The following is a 23462-nucleotide window of genomic DNA, read 5'->3' on the forward strand; positions in this document are numbered from 1 at the left end:
CAAAAGATACCTTTTCCTAAAGTTGAGCCAGTGACTTAATGTTTTTACTAGACTTTATGCTGAGGGATTCAGTAGTTGGTGAGTGTCTAGATGTGTGGAGAAAAATTAAGAAAACAGAGAGTCACAGTGACTCCTAGGTTAAAGAACAATTTGATGATCAACATGGTTCTTAATGGGAAACCAATTAAGCAGTTGAAAAAGAGGAAGAAAGTGATTAATGGTCTGAGCTCAGATTGTTGAAGATAGTGAGGGGTTTGAAACAGGTCTGTTGGGTAAAAAAGGTTAATTAACAAAGCATTCTATAAATTCTAAAACCTTAAGGAAATGAAAATTGTATATATCTGCATGCATCATCAAAAACAAAGAGACTGCACCTTTAATTTGAAAAAAGAAAATATTTATTTATTTGTTTGGCTGAACTCTCTAGCACGTGGGATCTTAGTTCCCCAACCAAGGATTGAACCCACAGCCCCTGCAATGGAAGTGTGGAGTCTTAACTGATGGACCGCCAGGGAAGTCCCAAAATAAATATTTAAACTCAAACATTGAGAGTTTTGCAATTGACAGGAAAATGCCAAATAGATGACCAACAAGGACCTACTGTTAAAAACAGTAAATGTGAAAGAAGATACTGAAATCTTTTAAAAAATGTGATATTTCTGAAATCTTTGAAAGCAATAATTTTTATATTTTATTCTTAAATTATCTTGCAAATGTAATGAAAGAAATGTTAGTATATTAACATTATTAATATTCACTCAATCAAATATTTTGAGAGTATTCTGTATGTCTGATGGTTTTAGGCATTGGGCATGTAACAGTTAACAAAACAGAAGAAAGTTCCTTTGCTTCTAAATCTGATAGTCTAGTATAAATTTAAAGTTTTTAGTTTTTAGTTTCACATAAAATCTCAGTGTCTTTAACTCCTGTGGTTATCCTAACTATAAGAAATTGATAGTTGGAGGTTTACCTCTTGGAGCATTATGCTTCAGAATCAGAATTCCATTAACCCGGATCTTGTTCTTTTAGGCAGTTTATCATAGTAGATATGTTCAAGGTTTATTTCACCTCAAAAATGATGCACACAGTCTATAAGGTTGCTTAAAGGTGTTCTTTCTCTGGTTGCATTTAAAGTATCAAGGCTGGTTCAGCTAAAGGCTCATCGCCTTTCAGTGTATCACAGGGGAATCATAGCTTCATAGTCTGAGTCTGTTTAAGCATTTAACCTTCCAAAACCATAAATTCCCTATATTCCAGAATTCAGTTTGTGTAAGCCAGCGATCTCAAGGGAGATGGAAAAGCTTTGTGGGAAGAAGGTTGTGTGTGTGTGTGTGTGTGTGTTATGGGTGTTGGGAGACTATCTGTAAATGAAGGGAGAATTCCAAGCAGTTCTTGGCCTCAGTTCCCACCTCCTTGGGGAGCCAGTGATGAGCTCAGCTGGGCTGAGAAAATCTGTGCAGATGTCAATACTGACTGCATCCCAGCCTCAAGCTGGGCTGGAGGCCTCCCTCAGCTGTAAAGAGCAAAGTGGAGAGGGCAAGGTACAGTCAGTCTCCAGTTGAACCCTACATGAATATTAATATTTTTCTTGCACCTGGGTACCTAGAGCATAATCAGGATTAGAAAGACGTCAAGGTGACATACTCAGGAGAGGAGAGCAGAACAGTGCCAGGCTGTCCTTCCCGCTGAAACACAGGGGAAAATAAACCAGCCCCCTAACCCAGAGGAGACGGCACATTGCAGAGCCTTATAATCAGATGTCCTTTGATTACTGTAACCTATTTGAACAATCAGTTCGATGAGGGATGCCATTAGGATGGCTGGGCTGTGATAAATCCGTGACCTTTCAAATTCTGTGTCTGTGGCAGGATTATTTTTTTCCCCATCAAAAATAGACCAGTTGGATGCAGTTTACAAAAAAGAGACTTTCAGGTTATTTCAGACTCGGGCACTGGATTCTCTGGGATGCATGGGTTCTCTGTTGATTCCATAACCTTTAAAGACTTTTGGTTGCAATTTAGACTACAGTGTCCATCAAGTTGGCCCAATCAGTGGTCAACAACCTAGGATCTATCAGTAAAGGGGGAACCCAAGCTCCTATTGCTATAGGTAGTAAAAATTGGTGCAACCTGTGTACAGGATAATTTCTTAATGTTCCATTAAAAAGCTTGATGGAGAAGGCAATGGCACCCCACTCCAGTACTCTTGTCTGGAAAATCCCATGGATGGAGGAGCCTGGTGGGCTGCAGCCCATGGGGTCGCGAAGAGTCGGACACGACTGAGCGACTTCACTTTCACTTTTCACTGTCATGCATTGGAGAAGGAAATGGCAACCCACTCCAGTGTTCTTGCCTGGAGAATCCCAGGGACAGTGGAGCCTGGTGGGCTGCCATCTATGGGGTCACACAGAGTCGGACACGACTGAAGTGATTTAGCAGCAGCAGCAGAGGTTTGGGATTAAGTTAAGCATCTACACTTGGACAAAGGAACACCCTGTGGTTTTTTAAAAACGAGACAATTTCTATGAGTTTATGAGGAAGTCACCCAAATATATTGAGAGATAAAAATAATATACACTGTACCCTGTATGGCGTATTACCATTTGTATATGTGTGTGTTAAGTCATATCAAGCTAAGTTACCTGAGTTAAGTGGTGACCTCAGAGGGTGGGAGCTGGCTATGGCAGGGAGATTTACTTTTCATTACAGCTTTCCTGTAGCTTTTCCATTTTTAATATGTGGTTATTTTACTTATTTTATTTAAGTATATTGATATGAAGTATGTTGGTAAGCCTGGTCAAGGTAGAAGTAGAATATTCAGCTGGAAGACCAATATAAATAATCATGTCTTTATTTCATTAACAGAATTGATTGTATAGAAAGTTACTTGCCTACTGTAATCTTACTTTTAATTAGAGCTGATACACATTGAGAATGTGTTTGGACGAACCATCTGTTTTGTATGGGTCTTGTGTAATTTTGTAATAGTAAAATATTCTTAACTTTTATTGTGATGATATACTGCATTATAAAACATCATCAGACTAAATGCAACTTTAGGAGACTCTAGTTTAAGAAAATGGCAAAACAGGGAGGAATCGGTGGTATTGATCGAGAGAAAGAGACAGAGAAAGAAGAGGGGGGGAAGAAAGAAGCCAGGGCCACTTTCCTGTCTTTGGGGACTGAACGACCTCGGCTTAAGACTGGAAATGAAGTCGTTGCTGTTCAGTCACTGAGTCGTGTCCGACTCTTTGTGACCCCAGGGACTGTGGCCTGCCAGGCTCTTCTGTCCATGGAATTTCCTAGGTAAGAATACTGAAGTGGGTTGCCATTTCCTTCTCCAGGGGATCTTCCCGACCTAACCTGTGGTTTCCGGCTTGGCAGGCAGATTCTTTACCACTCAGCCATCTGGGAAGCCCTAAAGACATTTGATCCTAAGAAACAAAGGAGCTACTGGAGAAACAAAGGGAGAGTGTTATTCTGAGTACTTGATTTTTAATTAATCTGAATAATTGATCAGACGCAGTTATTTTTTTTTTTTTTTATTAAGCACTAGCTTCATGTTGGAAGGAACATTGAGTGAATCACAGAAAACCTGAGTTAAATCTTGGACTATGCAAGTGTGAATATTTAAAATGTGGATATTTGAAGTGTGAATATTTATGATGATGATATAGGGTTCCCAGCCTTACTGAAGTTAATCTTGTGGTGATGGCATAATTGAGTCACTGACATTTTTAGTGCAAATCCATAAAATACAAATTGTAATGAAGACGATTAGAACAGTGTGTACTAAGTCCCTTCAGTCGTTTCTCACTCTGCGACCCCATGGACTGTAGCCCGCCAGGCTCCTCTGTCCATGGGAGTCTCCAGGCAAGAATACTGGATGGGTTGCCATGCCCTTCTCCAGGGGATCTTGCCAACCCAGTGTCTTTTATGTCTCCTGCGTTGGCAGGTGGGTTCTTTACCACTAGCGCCACCTGGGAAGCCCAATTAGAACCGTGACAAGAACATATTTTCATGGATTTCCTTCTCTTTTTTGTTTCTCTGTTTCTCCAGGGTGAATGGAAAGCTGGTAGCCCTGAAGGTGATCAGGCTGCAGGAAGAGGAAGGTACACCTTTTACAGCTATCAGGGAAGGTAGGCATTTTCGCTTGTTATTCTTGCTTCTGTGTTTGTGTGATGCCCATAAGTGATGCTGTTTTTAAATTATATGGTCATGTTTCTAATTGGAATGTGAAGACTGAAATTTAAAATCAGCACCTCTTACAATCATATCAAGTCATGTTAAATAAAACTGTCCTGCTGCGTATTCAGCTGTGGGGGGAAAAAAGTATGTGCTGATGGTGAGACTATCACTAGCTGGCTGAGGGATTTTATACATCTGATTTTGTTTGCAGAGTTCTTAAGGCACGTGTTAATCTAAAATTACTCTATTCTCATGACTTTTAAGGACACTTCTTAAAAATGGGGGGAAGTACTTTGGCTACCTCATGCGAAGTGTTGACTCATTGGAAAAGACTCTGATGCTGGAAGGGATTGGGGGCAGGAGGAGAAGGGGACGACAGAGGATGAGATGGCTGGATGGCATCACTGACTCGATGGACGTGAGTCTGAGTGAACTCCGGGAGTTGGTGATGGACAGGGAGGCCTGGCGTGCTGCGATTCATGGGGTCGCAAAGAGTCGGACATGACTGAGCGACTGAACTGAATGCTATCTTCTTAGTCTTTTGTACTTCATCTTTCTTGATTTCTTTTTCCCTATTCTTTATTTTCTATTGGCTTTTTCTTATTGATTTATAGCTGCTCTTTATGTATCAACATTATGTTGTAATATTTTGCTCCACTGTCATTTTTCTAGAAAGCATTCTTGTGTTTTTAGATTAAGAAAGTATTTACTTTTGGCTGCACTGGGTCTGTGTTGCTGTGCGCTAGCTTTCTCTAGCTTGGGCTGGCAGGAGTTATTCTCTGTTTGCCACGTGTAGGCTCAGTAGTTGTGGCCCCCAGGCTTTGTTGCCTCATGGCATATGGGAGCTTCCAGGACCAGGGATCAAACCCACGTGCCTTGCGTTGCAAGGTGGATTCTTAAACATTAGACCACCAGGGAAGTCCTAAAAAGTCTTTTAAACAGTAATTCGTCACATATAATCTTTTATAAAATAAAATTGCTCTATTTTTGCTTTATGCCTTCCTGCATAGTTTTCTACTTCGAGGGAATAAGTCACCTTTTATTAGTGGGATCTTTTCAGTTCACTTTCAGAACATTTACGTCTACTGCATGTTTTTAAAGTACAGATACACCTGAAATAAGACTTTGGTTTATTTTGGCTTTGCCGGAACTATGACTGCTTGTCTGCTGATCCACAATAAGATAAATAATAATGATTTACTTCAATAGTATTATTAAGATATTGATGAACTAAATGTAATGTGTCAGTGGTCTGATTTGTTTCCCTGACCAGGGATTGAACCTGGGCCACAGCAATGAAAGCCCAGTATCCTCACCACTGGGCCACCAGGGAGCTCCGAAGAAATCTACTTCCTATTTTCGCTTTCTCACCGTTCATTCTCCTTTTCATCTCTCTTCAGTTTGGTTTCTGTCATTCCTGTTTAGCTGGAAATATTGGAAGATTAATCAGTGAACTCCTTATTGTCACATTCAGTAGACACCTGTCTTACTTTCTCCAACCTTTTATCTGGTTGTATGTGGTTAAAACATTCTCTTGAATGAGATCAGATTTTCCAAGTAGGTAACTGTTTCTCTTTGTCTTGTGTTGTCTCCTTGTCTGAGTGTTACGGAGTTTTAAGTAGGGAGAGGACCTTCTTTTCTCTAATCAGCACTCTTTCCCATGTGATTTTATTCACTTCATGAGTTAAATAGCAGCCATAATGTGATGACCTGCACATACCTCTCTTTAGCTAAGATCCTGTCTTTGTTTCCATTCTCACATCTCCTTCTGTGTATCTGGCATTTCCTCTTGAATCCAGTAATATGTAAACATGATAATATATCACTGTCAGGTGAGATTTATTCCAGGAATAAACTACTTGTGTTCAGTCTGATGGAACTGGAAACCATGGGCTGAGGTAGGGCACAGTGGGTTCCTATTGACCTGTGAAGTTGAATTATGGTAGACTCTGAATATTAGGAAGTAGGAGAGTGCCAAAGAGTTGCTGGGCGATGAGAGAAGCACGAGGGGAGTGATTCTGGGCAGCAGGCATGCTCCTTAGCATGTGGGGCATGTGCTGGAATTAACCAGCTTAACCCTGCTGATGTCTTCCTAGATTCAAGGTTAAGAGGAAGTTCCTAGTGTTATCAGAAGATGCAGTTTTGACAGTTTGGTCCACCAATGGGAAGCTCGAGAGAAGAAACAAGAAGTAGGGTCATATTAATGATGATCTGTCTGTTCATACTGGCTGGGTATGAGGCAAGGCCTTTGGGCACCTGGTATACCTTGAGATAAGCTTAGAAGCCGGCCCTGAGCTGCGGTTGTGTTGTAGAATGATGGTACTGTAGTTGGGACCTGTTTTGCGGCTTAGAGGGCCTCTGAAGACTTTTGAGCTGAGTTTATTAGGAGGATAAATCTGGTATTAGGATATGATATAGATTAGAGAAGGAGGAAACTGGAAGTGGATAAGTCAGTCATTCAAAGCAGTGTAGATTTGAAATTATGAGAACTCAGGTTTATTAGAAAGCAGGAACAAACTGATGTTGTAGAGGAAAAAAGGTCAGATCTTGGTGAATGATTGGTTATAGATGATTTGACAGGGAAATATCAATGGTTCTGAGCTTGAATGAGTTTTAAAAAAAAATGGTGCCAGGGAAAGAAATAGCTTCTGATTGCCTGGTCAGTTCAGTTCAGTCGCTCAGTCATGTCCGATTCTCCACAACCCCATGAACCACAGCAGGCCAGGCCTCCCTGTCCATCACCAACTCCTGGAGTCCACCCAAACCCATGTGTACTGAGTCAGTGATGCCATCCTCTGTCATCCCCTTCTCCTCCTGCCTTCAATCTTTCCTAACATCAGGGTCTTTTCCAGTGAGTCAGCTCTTAGCATCAGGTGGCCAAAGTATTGGAGTTGCAGCTTCAAAATCAGTCCTACGAATGAACACCCAGGACTGATCTCCTTTAGGATGAACTGGTTGGATCTCCTTGCAGTCCCAGAGACTCTCAAGAGTCTTCTCCAAGACCACAGTTCAAAAGCTTCAATTCTTTGGCACACAGCTTTCTTCACAGTCCAACTCTCACATCCATACATGACCACTGGAAAAACCATAGCCTGGACTAGATGGACCTTTGTTGGCAAAGTAATGTCTCTGCTTTTTAATATGCTATCTAGGTTGGTCATAACTTTCCTTCCAAGGAGTAAGCGTCTTTTAATTTCATGGCTGCAGTCACCATCTGCAGTGATTTTGGAGCCCCAAAAAATAAAGTGTGACACTGTTTCCACTGTTTCCCCATCTATTTGCCATGAAGTGATGGGACCAGATGCCATGATCTTCATTTTCTGAATGTTGAGCTTTAAGCCAACTTTTTCACTCTCCTCTTTCACTTTCATCAAGAGGCTCTTTAGTTCTTCTTCACTTTCTGCCATAAGGGTGGTGTCATCTGCATATCTGAGGTTATTGATACTTCTCCTGGCAATCTTGATTCCAGCTTGTGCTTCTTCCAACCCAGCATTTGATGTACTCTGCATGTAAGTTAAATAAGCATGGTGACAGTATACAGCCTTGATGTACTCCTTTTCCTATTTGGAACCAGTCTGTTGTTGCATGTCCAGTTCTAACTGTTGCTTACATACAGGATTCTCAGGAGGCAGGTCAGGTGGTCTGGAATGCCCATCTCTTGAAGAATTTTCCACAGTTTATTGTGACCCACACAGTCAAAGGCTTTGGCATAGTCAATAAGGAAGAAATAGATGTTTTTCTGGAACTCTCTTGCTTTTTCCATGATACAGTGGATGTTGGCAATTTGATCTCTGGTTCCTCTGCCTTTTCTAAAACCAGCTTGAACATCCGCGAGTTCACGGTTCACGTACTGCTGAAGCCTGGCTTGGAGAATTTTAAGCATTACTTTACTAGCGTGTGCTGCTGCTGCTGCTAAGTCACTTCAGTGGTGTCCAACTCTGTGTGACCCCATTACGGCAGCCCACCAGGCTCCCCTGTCGCTGGGATTCTCCAGGCGAGAACACTGGAGTGGGTTGCCATTTCCTTCTCCAATGCATGAAAGTGAAAAGTGAAAGTGAAGTCGCTCAGTCGTGTCTGACTCTTAGCGACCCAATGGACTGCAGCCTACCAGGCTCCTCCGTCCATGGGATTTTCCAGGCAAGAGTACTAGCGTGTGAGATGAGTGCAATTGTGCGGTAGTTTGAGCATTCTTTGGCATTGCCTTTCTTTGGGATTGGAATGAAGACTGACCTCTTCCAGTCCTGTGGCCACTGTAGAGTTTTCCAAATTTGCTGGCATATTGAGTGCAGCACTTTCACAGCATCATCTTTCAGGATTTGAAATAGCTCAACTGGAATTCCATCACCTTCACTAGCTTTGTTCGTAGTGATGCTTTCTAAGGCCCACTTGACATCACATTCCAGGATGTTTGGCTCTAGGTGAGTGATCACACCATCATGATTATCTGGGTGGTGAAGCTCTTTTTTGTACAGTTCTTCTGTGTATTCTTGTCACCTCTTCTTAATATCTTCTGCTTCTGGTAGGTCCATACCATTTCTGTCCTTTATTGAGCCCATCTTTGCATGAAATGTTCTCTTGGTATCTCTAATTTTCTTGAAGAGATCTCTAGTCTTTCCCATTCTATTGTTTTCCTCTATTTCTTTGCATTGATCGCTGAGGAAGGCTTTCTCATCTCTTCTTGCTATTCTTTGGAACTCTGCATTCAGATGCTTATATCTTTCCTTTTCTCCTTTGCTTTTTGCTTCCCTTCTTTTCACAGCTATTCGTAAGGCCTCCTCAGACAGCCATTTTGCTTTTTTGCATTTCTTTTCCTTGGGGATGGTCTTGATTCCTGTGTCCTGTACAATGTCACGAACCTCATTCCATAGTTCATCAGGCACTCTGTCAGATCTAGTTCCTTAAATATATTTCTCACTTGCACTGTATAGTCATAAGGGATTTGATTTAGGTCATATCTGAATGATTTATTGGTTTTCTCCACTTTCTTCAATTTAAGTCTGAATTTGTCAATAAGGAGCTCATGATCTGAGCCACAGTCAGCTTCTGGTCTTGTTTTTGCTGACTGTATAAAGCTTCTCCATCTTTGGCCACAAAGAATAATAATCAGTCTGATTTTGGTGTTGACCATCTGGTGATGTCCATGTGTAGAGTCTTCTCTTGTGTTGTTGGAAGAGGGTGTTTGCTGTGACCAGTGCATTCTCTTGGCAGAACTCTATTAGTCTTTGCCCTGCTTCATTCCACATTCGAAGGCCAAATTTGCCTGTTCCTCCAGGTGTGTCTTGACTTCCTACTTTTGCATTCCAGTCTCCTGTAATGAGAAGGACATCTTTTTGGGTGTTAGTTCTAGAAGTTCTTGTAGGTCTTCACAGAAATGTTCAACTTCAGCTTCTTCAGCATTACTGATCAGGGCGTAGACTTAGATTACCATGATATTGAATGGTTTGCCTTGGAAACGAACAGAGATCATTCTGTCACTTTTGAGATTGCATCCAAGTACTGCATTTCGAACTCTTTTGTTGACCATGACGGCTACTCCATTTCTTCTAAGGGATTCCTGCCCACATTAGTAGATATAATGTTCACCAGAGTTAAATCCACCCATTCCAGTCCATCTTAGTTCGCTGATTCCTAGAACGTCGATGTTCATTCTTGCCATCTCCTGTTTGACCATTTCCAATTTGCCTTGATTCGTGGACCTAACATTCCAGGTTCCTACGCAATATTGCTCTTTACAGCATCAAACCTTTCTTCTATCACCAGTCACATCCACAGCTTGGCGTTGTTTTTGGTTTGGCTGCATCCCTTCATTCTTTCTGGAGTTATTTCTCCGCTGATCTCCAGTAGCATATTGGGCACCTGCTGGCCTTGGGAGTTCCTCTTTCAGTGTCCTATCTTTTAGCCTTTTCATACTGTTCATGGGGTTCTCAAAGCACGAATACTGCAGTGGTTTGCCAGTCCCTTCTCCAGTGGGCCACATTCTGTCAGACACATTCTGTCATTTTGTGATTGCGTGGAGAATTGGTTTGAACACCTTTCAATTTGAAAAGGCTGTTATCCAATTTAACCTTCTTTCACATCAGCCCTTTGAAGGTTTTTCTGGGAGGGGCAGATATAGAATTAATATTGTTGGTACAATTCATATTATTAATATGGAATTAAGGCTTGGAGAGGTTAGACGACTTGTCCAAGGACTTGAATCTTGTACTTAGAAATTTTTAGATTTAAAACAGTGTCCATACTAACTTTGTGGAGTAGTTCATTGGGATTTTAGACATTGGGGTTTGAGTTCATGAGACGTCTATGTGAAAATCTCTGTCTGGGATGTGGAGGTGTAGCTCCCAAGAGTTCAACACAACCAGTGTACATTAACATGGTCTTTTACAAGTTGAACAAGTGGTAAGATTTTTATGGGAGAGAACTTTGAGTGGAAACAGAGAGTTAAGTTGCAGGACCATGCACTGAGTTGGAAAGCCTCATGTTAGAGTCTGCAAAGCTGGATTTTAATCCTGGCTTTATTTTCCATCACTGTGCGACTTTGCTAGGGCTGCCTTAACACAGACTGAGTGGCGGAAGCAAGAGCAATGTATGGTCTCATGGTTCCAGAGGCTAGAATCTAAGGTCTAGGTGTCTGGGCACTCCTCCTTCTGATCCCGAGGGAAGGGCTTGTTTCACGTCTTTCTAGGCTAACGGATGGCTGTCTTCTGCTGGTGTCTTCAAGTTAGCTTCTCTCTGTACCTTTGTCCAAATGTCCTTTACTTACAAGGACACCAGTCATACTGGATAAAGTTCTACTCTGGTGACCTCACTTTAACTTAATTACCTCTGAAAAAAATTCTATTTCAAATACTGTCATAACCTGAGGTGCTAGGGTGTTGGGACTTCATATGCGTTTTGGGGGACACAATTCAATCCACAACAGCACCTAATGGCTTTAGGCCTCAGTAACTCTGTGCAGAAGGGCCTTCCCCAGTGGCTCAGCAGTAAAGAATCTGCCTGCAATCCAGGAGACACAGAAGACGCTGTTAGCTAAAAGACCAGGACACCAAAAGAGTGTCTAACAGGCTTTTTAATGGTGAAGCGCTCCCGGGCAGGGTTCCCGGACCCGAAAGAGGCAGGTCGAGGAAGTCCGAGCCTGGACCGTGTTGGGCGTGGTTTTTATATGTTCCTTGCGAGGGATGGTCAGGCTAGATGGAAGGGGGTTCGAATAGGTCACAAGGCCGAGTCGTTGCCGGGCTGACAGGTCCTTCTACGTGGCTGGGGTGGGGCGGCTTGAGCTGGTGAAGTGTGCCCTCATTGATCCCCGGGATCTGGGAGGCTCCTTCCGTTAGGGACTTCCCCCGCCAGCGGGAGAGAGAGGAGGGGCGGCCCATCATGGCCCCCGGGGTCCGGCCTTACAGACGCCAGTTCAATCCCTGGGTCGGGAAGATCTGCTGAAGGAGGAAATGGCAACCTACTTCAGTATTCTTGTCTGGAAAAAATCCTGTGGACAGAGGAGGCTGGTGGGCTGCAGTCTGTGGGGTCAAAAAGAGTCGGATATGACTCAGAGACTAAGCATGAAGTACAAACCTGTTATGCAGAACGTGGGAGTTGGTTTGTGTCATTTCTCAGCGCCACGTACCTCTGCATCGTGGCGTTGATTTCCCTGGAGTCCTTAAATTCAGAGTTCTGAATGCTCTGGAAATGAATGGTATAAGAATTGTAGAGCTGTGTAGAGACTGATCACAGTGAGACATTGTATTTTCCTTTTGAATAAAATATTTTAAGATTTTCCTAATAAAATGTGACTTCCAAGTGATTTTTAATGGAGAAAAATGACCATATAAGAAAAAGAATCGAACTCTAGGCAGTTTTGGTTATTTGTTCCACTCTTTCCTTTTGTAAGTCTTATTTTTCTGCTATTTATGTGTGGCCGCAGAGCAATCACCACTGCTCCTTCCCTTTTGGTGTTACTAATCCTAAATCCATGCATAGAACTCCTCTGTGTTTCCTGTCGTAGAACTTGGAATAGTTAGGACCAAGGTGGTAGCTGCTGGGGTTATGTTCGTTTTTACATTGATGAGGGTTCTGTCATGGCTTGTTCAGCTGAGAGGGAGCACTTTAATTTGAGTTTGCCCCTTTTCTGCTGTTTGGTCAATTTCCTCATTCACAAAATGTCAATAGCAGGAAGATTTCAAATGAGGAAAGCCCTGTGCATCATAAAGTAGTTTTCAAGTGGCTGCTTGCCAGTTACAAGCTTACCTGGGAATTTAGATGTTAACGCATAATTTCCACCTAAAGTGGAAACACTTGTAAGCAACCCTAATCTTACCTAGATTTATGTCCAAAGATGGACTTTGAATTTTATCTCATAGAGCTAGAGTGCTTAATGACTTTAATTCAGGTTCAGGTGCTTTGAAACTCATTCTGTCTTTGATGGGAGCTTAGAGAAATTAAGTAGCTGTGCTGAGGCCAGCTTTTCTATTTTATTCTAAAATCCTTGTATGATACTGTCATGAGTTTTGATTGTACTGATAAAGCATCAGGAGTTACAAGAAAGGTTTGAAAGGAAGTAGCTGAAATGTCTTAGGATACAAGAAATGTAGCAGTTACAGAAAGGAAAAATAGTAAGTTCAGTCTTGACTTGTTCAGTGTGAAGTCTGACATTCACATGGCCGTTGTTTATGTGGTTTGCACGTTAGATAATAGGTCGATTGCATGTAAATTGGAGACATTATTCAGCATTTCCTGAGTGATTTCATATAATCTTTCACCATTGTGAGAGAAGTTGATATTACTGTCTTCGTGTTAAGAAGTTTTTAAGAAGCTGGGATCTAAAGAGATTTTTGTCCAAAGTCACACAAATACTTTGTGCCAGATAGGGAGTTCAGCTTGGGTCTTCCTACCCAGTGCCCAGAACAACGCCTGACACGTGATAGCCATTCCGTACGTGTTGAATCAGTGAGTGACTGAATGAGCGCAGAAGTCCCAAGTCCTTACTGATCCCAACTGTATGCAGAGTCTTTTAGGCTGCTAAGAAATAAAGAGGTGAAGTTCCATATAGTGAAATTGTGATGAAGACTATGCAACTACCTGTGTATCATGAGCAGCTTACTGAACACATTTTGTCTGCGGTTTCTTCATCTTTGAAGCAGAAGAGCTGAACTGTCTGAGCTTATGTTGAGGTTGTTTAGTCACTCAGCTGTGTCCAGCTCCTTTGCGACCCCATGGACTGTAGCCCACCAGGCTCCTCTGTCCATGGAATTTCCCAGGCAAGAATACTGGAGTGGGTTTCCATTTCCTTCTCCAGGGCATCTTCCTGACCCAGAGATTGAACCTCGGTCTCCTGCATTGGAAGGTGGATTCTTTACTGAGCCACCTGAGAAACCCCATATGCAAAATACTAGTACCAGCATGAATCTTTTACTGGGCAAAGGAGCTCTAATTGTATCATCAGTATTCCTCACCCACACATTCTGTAGTGTGATACACATTATTGTACTCAGAATATTTCTTTCAAACCTTCTAATAATACCCTTTTATGTCTGTCACTGAAAAAATGAACGTGAATTGCTTCAGAGCATTTGACAATTGACAGACAAAATTTTTTTTAAATGGAAGATAAAAATCTATGAGTCTAGACTTTGATTCTAAGTAAGCTTATGTAAATTTCCAAAATTGTTATTCTTTGTAAGTCTGAGCAATTTGATGAGTGTCTGCCAATTGATATCAACAAAAAATTTGCAAGCTGTTAGATCATGTGACTTTAAAAACTATAAAAATCATGTCTTTTTCACGTCTTTAATTTTTTTTTTCACGTCTTTAGTTTTTAAGGATAAAGTTTTTTTTAATGAAACATCTATTTCTTGTCTGCCTTACATTTTTAAGAAGTTTTATATTATAGTTTGTCTTTTTTATTTGGAAATAATAGTTTTCAGCTTATATTTGGAAATATACATTTTATTGGATATATAAATAAACATACATTAAATTAAACATAAAATAAACATTTTATTGGAAATATAAATGGAGTTCTGATATATTTATATTGAAAACACATTTAGGAGAACTATATAACTGTTTCTAATTTGAAGGCATTTATAACTGGCTAAAAATGTTTATTTATTTATTTAAAGCCAGTTATAAATGTCTTCAAATTAGAAATAGTTACATAGTTATTTTAAATATGGACTTTTTTTGGTGCTTGTAATGCTAAGAACCTTTTAAAAATGTCATCTTGTTTAATTCCCAAAATATTTCTTGTGTTAAATATAAATATCAGTATTTCCATATTACTGATGAGGTCCAACAAAAATAAATTATCCTCTGTTATAGAGTTTACTAGGAAACAGCTAGGGCTTCCCTGGTAGCTCAGCTGGTAAAGAATCCACCTGCAATGCAGGAGACCCCAGTTCAATTCCTGGGTCGGGAGGATCCCCTGGAGAAGGGATAGGCTACCCACTCCAGTATTCTTGGGCTTCCTTTGTGGCTCAGCTGGTAAAGAACCCGTCTGCAATGTGGGAGGCCTGGGTTCGATCCCTGGGTTGGGAAGATCCCCTGGAGAAGGGAAAGGCTCCCCACTCCAGTATTCTGGCCTGGAGAATCCCGTGGACTGTATAGTCCATGGGGTTGCAAAGAGTCAGGCACGACTGAGCGACTTTCAATAAAAAAAAAAAAAGCATATATATGGAATCTAGCAAAATAGTACTGATGAACCCATTTACTGGAAAGAAATGGAGGGGCAGACTTAGAGATTGGACTTGCGGACACTGTGGGGGAGGAGAGGGTGGCAGGAATGGAGAAAGCAGCCATGATGAATATACACTGGCGTGTGTAAAACAGGTGGCTGGTGGGGAGCTGCTCTGTGCCACAGGGAACCCAGCTTGGCACTCTGTGATGACCCAGAGAGGAGGGGTGGAAGGAGGGGAGGGAGGCTTCAAAGGGAAGGGCTGTATGTGGTATGTACAGGGATGACGGCAGAGACCAGCACAACGTTGTAAAGCAGTTTTCCTCTATTAAAAAAAGGTTTAAAAAGGCAAAGGACAGAAAGAAATGAAGTCTTCTACGTATACAGTTGACATCATCGATTCTGAAGGTTTCCTCATTCTCCAAGGCAGAGGGCGAGTAGGAGCAGTCTCTGTGAGCTGAACTGATCTCTAAGCACTTGGGAGAAGGAAAGAGACATCCTATACGGTTGCACCAAAGAACTTTTGAAGCCAAACTTTTGTTGCAGTTAGTTTTTGACAAATAGCTTTAATCACAGCACACTCTTTGTTTGGTGAGATAAAATAACCCACTAGAAGTAAAAAAAATCATTGTATAACTTACGGAGCTGAGAAGCTGTCTGTAAGTGGCAATTGACAGATTGTACTTTTACGACTACGCAGTGGAGAAGCAGTCAGGGAAGAAGCTGTATCTCACAGGAAGAAATGTCCCTTGCCCTTCCTGAGTCCTCCCAGTCCCTCCTCAGCTCTGCCTGAACCATCTTTTGCTTCTGCTGCTGCTAAGTTGCTTCAGTCGTGCCCGACTCTGTGCGACCCCATAGACGGCAGCCCGTCCCTGGGATTCTCCAGGCAAGAACCCTGGAGTGGGTTGCCATTTCCTTCTCCAGTGCAGGAAAGTGAAAAGTGAAAGTGAAGGCGCTCAGTCGTGTCCCACTCTTCGAGACCCCATGGACTGCAGCCTACCAGGCTCCTCCGTCCATGGGATTTTCCAGGCAAGAGTACTGGAGTGGGGTGCCATTGCCTTCTCCGAACCATCTTTTAAGACCTTGTTAAAGTCCTGGCTCTTTCCTGAAACCCTTTCAACTGTCACAGAAATAATCTCTTCTCCTTTTTGGCTCTTTTGGCTTGCTCTGCCTCGGTTGTTGTTGTCCTTTGTACACTTATTTTTCCGCACGTACTGCATTGTACTCTATGGTGTGGTCAGTTGTGTTCAACTGTAAACTAACTGATAACTTCTGGGCCTTTATGTTCTGAGGACTGTGGTATGAAGCCGGCATTGACTAGTCATGTCCCAGCTCTTTCTCTGCTGCCATCAGAATGAAACTAATCAAGAATCCAGTTAGTGTTTGAAGTTTAAACAGTACTGAAAATGGCTGTAATAGTTTTGGGATTAAAAGGAAAGCGATCTCTGGTGTGGACATGGAAGAGATGAGATTTGGGCCGAGCTTAAATCACAGTATCATGGCTTGAGCTGCTACAACAAAATCCAGAGACCAGCAGCTCATCAACAGCAGAAATGTATGGCTCGCATTTCCGGAGGCTGGAAGTCTGAGATCAGAGGGACAGGATGTTTGAGTGAAGGTCCTCTTCCAGGTCAGAGACTTCTAATTGTGTCCTCATGTGGTGGAATTGGCTAGAGAGCCCTGGGGCAGCTCTTTTTAAAGAACATTAATCCTGATTCCCTAGCAGTCTGGTGGTTGGGACTCTGGGGTTCTACTGTGGGGGGTATAGGTTTGATCCCTGATTGTGGAACTAAGATGCCACACAGCACACACGGCAGGGCCAAAAAAAAAAAAACAACAACCAAAAACAAAAAAGAGGGCTTCTCTGGTGGTTCAGTGGTGAGGAATCCGCCTGCTAGTACGGGAGACACGGGTTCGATCCCTGATCTGAGAAGATTCCACATGCACTCCAACTGTTAAGCCTATGTTCTAGAGCTGGGGAGCTGTAACTACTACAGCTACTGTGTCCTTGTGCTAAAACTGCTGAATCCTGTGTGTTCTAGAGTCCGTGCTCCACAGCCAGAGAGGCCACTGCAGTGAAATGCCTGCCCACCACACCAGAGAAAGCCTGAGCCCAGCAGCCCAGCACAGCCAAAGATAAATAAACAAAATTATTTAAAAAATGAAATAACATTAATCCCTTCATGAGGGCAACACCTTTATGAGCTAATCACCTCCCAAAGGCCCCACCTTCTACTATCATCACCTTTGGGAATTAGGATTACAACGTATGAATATGTGGGGAGTGGACGAGGCACAAACATTCAGACCATAGCTGATAGGTAGCATTCACATAAGGAGGAATGAAGAGAAAATAAGGAAAGCTGAGTGCCGAAGAACTGATGCTTTTGAACTGTGGTGTTGCAGAAGACTCTTGAGAGTCCCTTGGACTGCAAGGAGATCCAACCAGTCCATCCTGAAAGAAATCAGTCCTGAATATTCACTGGAAGGACTGATGCTGAAGCTGAAACGCCAGTACTTTGGCCACCTGATGCGAAGAGCCAACTCATGGGAAAAGACCCTGATGCTGAGAAAGATTGAAGGCAGGAGGAAAAGGGGACGACAGAGGATGAGATGGTTGCATGGCATCACTGACTCCTTGGACATGAGTTTGAGCAAGCTCCAAGAGTTGGTGATGGACAGGGAGGCTTGGCATGCTGCAGTCCATGGGGTTGCAAAGAATCAGATACTGCTGAGCAACTGAACTGAATTGAACTGAAGAGAAGAAAGCATGCCCATTAGAGTAGTTATCTAAGGTAGGAGGTGTCACTTTCACCCTCCACCTCAATCCCATCACCAGTTTGACAGCCACTGAGGCAGTAAATCTCTTGGCAGGGGTGTGTGTGTGTTGTTCCTAAATGTTTTCTGATGAAAACTGTACCTGTTCTTGTTTTCATTCATAGTCTACTAAAGAGATAATTTGTGTATTTTTCTGTGCAAAGGTTTTGTTTCTAGGACTTTTTGTAAATTGTTATTTTTTTCATTTGTTTTGTTACTCCAGTATTTGTTACTGTGTGTTTCATGGTTGAGCCCATTAATGTGGCCAGGACATGTGGGATAACTGATGAGGAGAAAACCAAGAGACCCAGGGATCTGTAAGGGCATGCCGTGGAACCTGAGAAAGGGAATCTAGAACAGTTCGCTGAGAAGGAAGAACATGCCTAGTTGAGGGGGATTGATAAGGAGCTAAGGACAATTTGAACGTCTTGGGCAAGAATTGAATTTGAGGTTGATAGAAGCTACATTTATAGAAACTGGAAGCGAGAGGTGTGTGCAGGCGTGCTCAATTGCTTCAGTCACGTCCAACCCTTTGCAATCCATGGACTGTACCCCAACAGGATCCTCTGTCCATGGGATTATCCAGGCAAGAATACTAGAGTGGGTTGCCGTGGCTTCCTCCAGGGGAATCTTCCTGATCCAGGGATTGAACCCTTGTTTCTTAAATCTCCTGTGTTGGCAGACGGATTCTTTACCTCTAGTGCTACCTGAGAAGCCCCGGAAGCTAGAGGTAGCAGCAGTTTTATAGTCAGAGGGGTTAAATAGATGTTACACATGCTGAAGTTGAGGTGAGAGCCATTTATACGAGTTCAGTTCAGTTCAGTTCAGTTCAGTCGCTCAGTCGTGTCCGACTCCTTGCGACCCCATGAATCGCAGCACGCCAGGCCTCCCTGTCCATCACCATCTCCCAGAGTTCACTCAGATACATGTCCATCGAGTCCGTGATGCCATCCAGCCATCTCATCCTCTCTCGTTCCCTTCTCCTCCTGCCCCCAATCCCTCCCAGCATCAGAGTGTTTTCCAATGAGTCAACTCTTCGCATGAGGTGGCCAAAATACTGGAGCTTCAGCTTTAGCATCATTCCTTCCAAAGAAATCCCAGGGCTGATCTCCTTCAGAATGGACTGGTTGGATCTCCTTGCAGTCCAAGGGACTCTCAAGAGTCTTCTCCAGCACCACAGTTCAAAAGTGTGTTAGAAGTCACCAAATCGTAGGATTTTAGAGCTGAGATCTTTAGTGACTCTGTCATCTGGTTCCTTCATTTAGCAAAAGGAGAGGCTGAGTCCTGGAGTGTTCAGTAGACAGTTTATAACTACCAAGGTCAGGACAGTTAGGCCTGGAGTGGAAGTCAGTTTGAGTCATTATTGTAGAGAAGATGCTCAGAGGTCTTGGCAGTGAATCACTACTTAAAAATGCAGCTCTCGCCACAGATTATAACTGATCTCAGTGGGAAGTGCCAAACAAGATACGTCATTTCAATTTTTCTCTATTTCTCATTTTCTTCTGACATTTTGGAATGTGGTGGAAGCCTTCAGAAGACCGATCAAATAATTCCGATTTTGGTTCTTCAAAAAAGAAAATTAATCCCATATGCGGAGAAGATGTACCAGTTTGTGGTGGGAAAAGTTTAGAAGTAGAGAGTTCAAGGAAATTTTAGTATAGGACATTTGTATGTTTTGGACACATGCCATCCCAGTCAAGTCCCTGAGTATACGCAGAAGAATTGATTTGATAATAGCACTTTTTAAAAGCGCGAACAGTTTGAATAGAGCCCAAGAAAAAGAATTAAAGGAAATAATAAGCGTGCACTTGGCAGTGATTCTGTCATTTGTGAGCTGATAGTTCTTCCTTCTGTCCTGAAGTTTAGGGCTAGGGTAAGCAGGCACCCACAGCATGCTCACTTTTAATGACAACAACTTGGTTTCACAGAACTACTTATGATTACAAAATTTTCTTGTTGCAAGACCAGGATTAACTTTTCTGCAGGGACATTTTTTTTTTCCTCAGAGATTTGAGAAAGTATGCATGATGTATAGCACATTGGTTGGGTATATTTATTTAAGATGACCTGGGTAGTATTTTAAATATTCTACATGCATTATAGGCATTCAATAAACAGTTATCTATTTCATTGCTTTCTAAGTACCTTTAAATATATTTTAAAAATTGTAAGCCTGTGGGAAATGGTTAAACATTTCCTTTTTTTTTTTTAAATTTTTGGCTGCATTGGGTCTTCACCCCGCGTGCAGGGTTCTCTAGTTGTGGTGCGTGGGCTGCTTGTTGAGGGGCCTCTCTTGCTGCAGCACATGTGCTCTGGAGCGCAGGCTCAGTAGTTGTGTCCCATGGGCTTAGTTGCCCCGTGGCATGTGGGATCTTATTTCCTGAACCGGGGACCGAACCTGTGTCCCCTGCATTGGCGGGTAGATTAACCACTGGATCACCAGGGAGGTTCCACAGTTAAACATTTCTACTTTCTCTTTGCTTTCCAGGGTTTATTTGGCTCCAGAGTATGTCCTTCCCGCTGCCCCTGTTATATTGATACATCTGGACTATTATAGGTGGTTGATGGTGTTGTAGGGAACAGGTAACTCCCACACCTACCCATTCTAACCAGCAGATTGTAAACCCACAGAATTGACTACCCGATGAATTTGAACGCAGGTCCATCTGACTCCATAGCACAGCTATTAACACGAGAATGTACCACTTCCTAGAGGCAGGATCACAGAGATTAAGATTTAACCCCTCAGTGATTTGTACTTGATTGGCCCAGAGCCATAGATCAGTTCCCCAGTTCCTGTTCCAACTTTCCTTTCTTAGCCTAATAATACATGTAGTCTTCTCTAGTAGAATCATGACTGTGTTAGAACAGAATGGAAACTTTCCTGGCAGGATTCACCCATAAGCAATTAACTGTTGGAACATAGATTAACCAAATACTAGATATCTTGCTAATTTTAAGGTGATTAACTTTGCAGAACTTATTGATACTGCCCTTCGTGGAATAATTAGTGCAAAAGAAAATATTTTTAAAGGTGGGATTTAGCTCCATGCAGGGAGCTAAAGCAAACTGGAAATGGAAAAACATGAAAACACAGCTGTTTACCGTACAATTTTGATTTCAGACACATACTTGAAAGTTTTCAGGATTAGGGATTGCTGGTAGCTTAGCTACTGCTTGAAACACTGGACTTCGAGATACTTCTTATATTTCCAGAAGAGTTTTACCTCAGTAGTAGATTATTGAAAATACTTGACTGACAAGCCTATGTTATTATCATTTCAGTTCAGTTCAGTCGCTCAGTCGTGTCCGACTCTTTGCGACCCCATGAATCGCAGCACACCAGGCCTCCCTGTCCATCACCAAGTCCCGGAGTTCACTCAGACTCACGTCCATCGAGTCCCTGATGCCATCCAGCCATCTCATCCTCTGTCGTCCCCTTCTCTTCCTGCCCCCAATCCCTCCCAGCATCACAGTCTTTTCCATTGAGTCAACTCTTCGCATGAGGTGGCCAAAGTACTGGAGTTTCACCTTCAGCATCATTCCTTCCAAAGAATCCCCAGGCTGATCTCCTTCAGAATGGATTGGTTGGATCTCCTTGCAGTCCAAGGGACTCTCAAGAGTCTTCCCCAACACCACAGTTCAAAAGCATCAATTCTTTGGTGCTCAGCCGTCTTCGCAGTCCAACTCTCACATCCATACATGACCACTGGAAAAACCATAGCTTTGACTAGATGGACCTTAGTCGGCAAAGTAATGTCTCTGGTTTTGAATATGCTATCTAGGTTGGTCATAACTTTTCTTCCAAGGAGTAAGCGTCTTTTAATTTCATGGCTGCAGTCACCATCTGCAGTGATTTTGGAGCCCAAAAAAATGAAGTCTGACACTGTTTCCACTGTTTCCCCATCTATTTCCCTTAAAGTGATAGGACCGGATGCCATGATCTTCTTTTTCTGAATGTTGAGCTTTAAGCCAACTTTTTCACTCTCCTCCTTCACTTTCATCAAGAGGCTCTTTAGCTCCTCTTCACTTTCTGCCATAAGGGTGGTGTCATCTACATATCTGAGGTGATTGGTATTTCTCCTGGCAATCTTGATTCCAGCTTGTGTTTCTTCCAGTCCAGCATTTCTCATGATGTACTCTGCATAGAAGTTAAATAAGCAGGGTGACAATATGCAGCCTTGACGTACTCCTTTTCCTATTTGGAACCAGTCTGTTGTTCCATGTCCAGTTCTAACTGTTGCTTCCTGACCTGCATACAGATTTCTCAAGAGACAATTCAGCTGGTCTGGTATTCCCATCTCTTTCAGAATTTTCCACAGTGTATTGTGATCCACACAGTCAAAGGCTTTGGCATAGTCAGTAACGCAGAAATAGATGTTTTTCTGGAACTCTCTTGCTTTTTTGATGATCCGGCGGATGTTGGCAATTTGATCTCTGGTTCCTCTGCCTTTTCTAAAACCAGCTTGAATGCAGGGAGTTCACAGTTCACATATTGCTGAAGCCTGGCTTGGAGAATTTTGAGCATTACTCTACTAGCATGTGAGATGAGTGCAACTGTGTGGTAGTTTGAGCATTCTTTGGCATTGCCTTTCTTTGGGATTGGAATGAAAAGTGACCTTTTCCAGTCCTGTGGCCACTGCTGTGTTTTCCAGATTTGCTGGCATATTGAGTGCAGCACTTTCACAGCATCATCTTTCAGGATTTGAAATAGCTCAACTGGAATTCCATCACCTCCACTAGCTTTGTTCATAGTGATGCTTTCTAAGGCCCACTTGACTTCACATTCCAATATGTCTGGCTCTAGATTAGTGATCACATCATCATGATTATCTGGGTCTTGAAGCTCTTTTTTGTACCGTTCTTGTGTGTATTCTTGCCACCTCTTCTTAATATCTTCTACTTCTGGTAGGTCCAGACCATTTCTGTCCTTTATCGAGCCCATCTTTGCATGAAATGTTCCCTTGGTATCTCTGATTTTCTTGAAGAGATCTCTAGTCTTTCCCATTCTATTGTTTTCCTCTATTTCTTTGCATTGATTGCTGAAGAAGGCTTTCTCATCTCTTCTTACTATTCTTTAGAACTCTGCATTCAGATGCTTGTATCTTTCCTTTTCTCCTTTGCTTTTCTCCTCTCTTCTTTTCACAGCTATTTGTAAGGCCTCCCCAGACAGCCATTTTGCTTTTTTGCATTTCTTTTCCTTGGGGATGGTCTTGATCCCTGTCTCCTGTACAATGTCACGAACCTCCGTCCATAGTTTATCAGGCACTCTATCTATCAGATCTAGGCCCTTAAATCTATTCCTCACTTCCACTGTATAATCATAAGGGATTTGATTTAGGTCACACCTGAATGGTCTAGAGGTTTTCCCTACTTTCTTCAATTTGAGTCTGAGTTTGGTAATAAAGAGTTCATGATCTGAGCCACAGTCAGCTCCTGGTCTTGTTTTTGTTGACTGTATAGAGCTTCTCCATCTTTGGCTGCAAAGAATATAATCAATCTGATTTCGGTGTTGACCATCTGGTGATGTCCATGTGTAGAGTCTTCTCTTGTATTGTTGGAAGAGGGTGTTTGCTATGACCAGTGCATTTTCTTGGCAAAACTCTATTAGTCTTTGCCCTGCTTCTTTCTGCATTCCAAGTTTGCCTGTTACTCCAGGTGTTTCTTGACTTCCTACTTTTGCATTTCAATCCCCTATAATGAGAAGGACATCTTTTTTGGGTGTTAGTTCTAAAAGGTCTTGTAGGTCTTCATAAATCCGTTCAATTTCAGCTTCTTCAGCATTACTGGTTGAG

At 42.3% G+C, this 23462-nt stretch overlaps 1 protein-coding gene across 4 annotated transcripts in view; it reads left to right on the plus strand.

Moving 5' to 3' along the window:
- CDK14 (cyclin dependent kinase 14) overlaps positions 1 to 23462 on the plus strand; it is a 677451-nt gene that overhangs the window by 221508 nt on the left and 432481 nt on the right. For all 4 annotated transcript variants that reach the window (XM_015095181.4, XM_042248369.2, XM_027968434.3 and 1 more), the window contains one exon: positions 4059 to 4138. In XM_015095181.4, the coding sequence (XP_014950667.1) occupies positions 4059 to 4138 (80 nt within the window). The remainder of the gene's footprint in view (positions 1 to 4058; positions 4139 to 23462) is intronic.

Source organism: Ovis aries, chromosome 4 (assembly GCF_016772045.2).
Source record: "Ovis aries strain OAR_USU_Benz2616 breed Rambouillet chromosome 4, ARS-UI_Ramb_v3.0, whole genome shotgun sequence".
In the NCBI taxonomy this organism is placed as follows: Eukaryota; Metazoa; Chordata; class Mammalia; order Artiodactyla; family Bovidae; genus Ovis; species Ovis aries.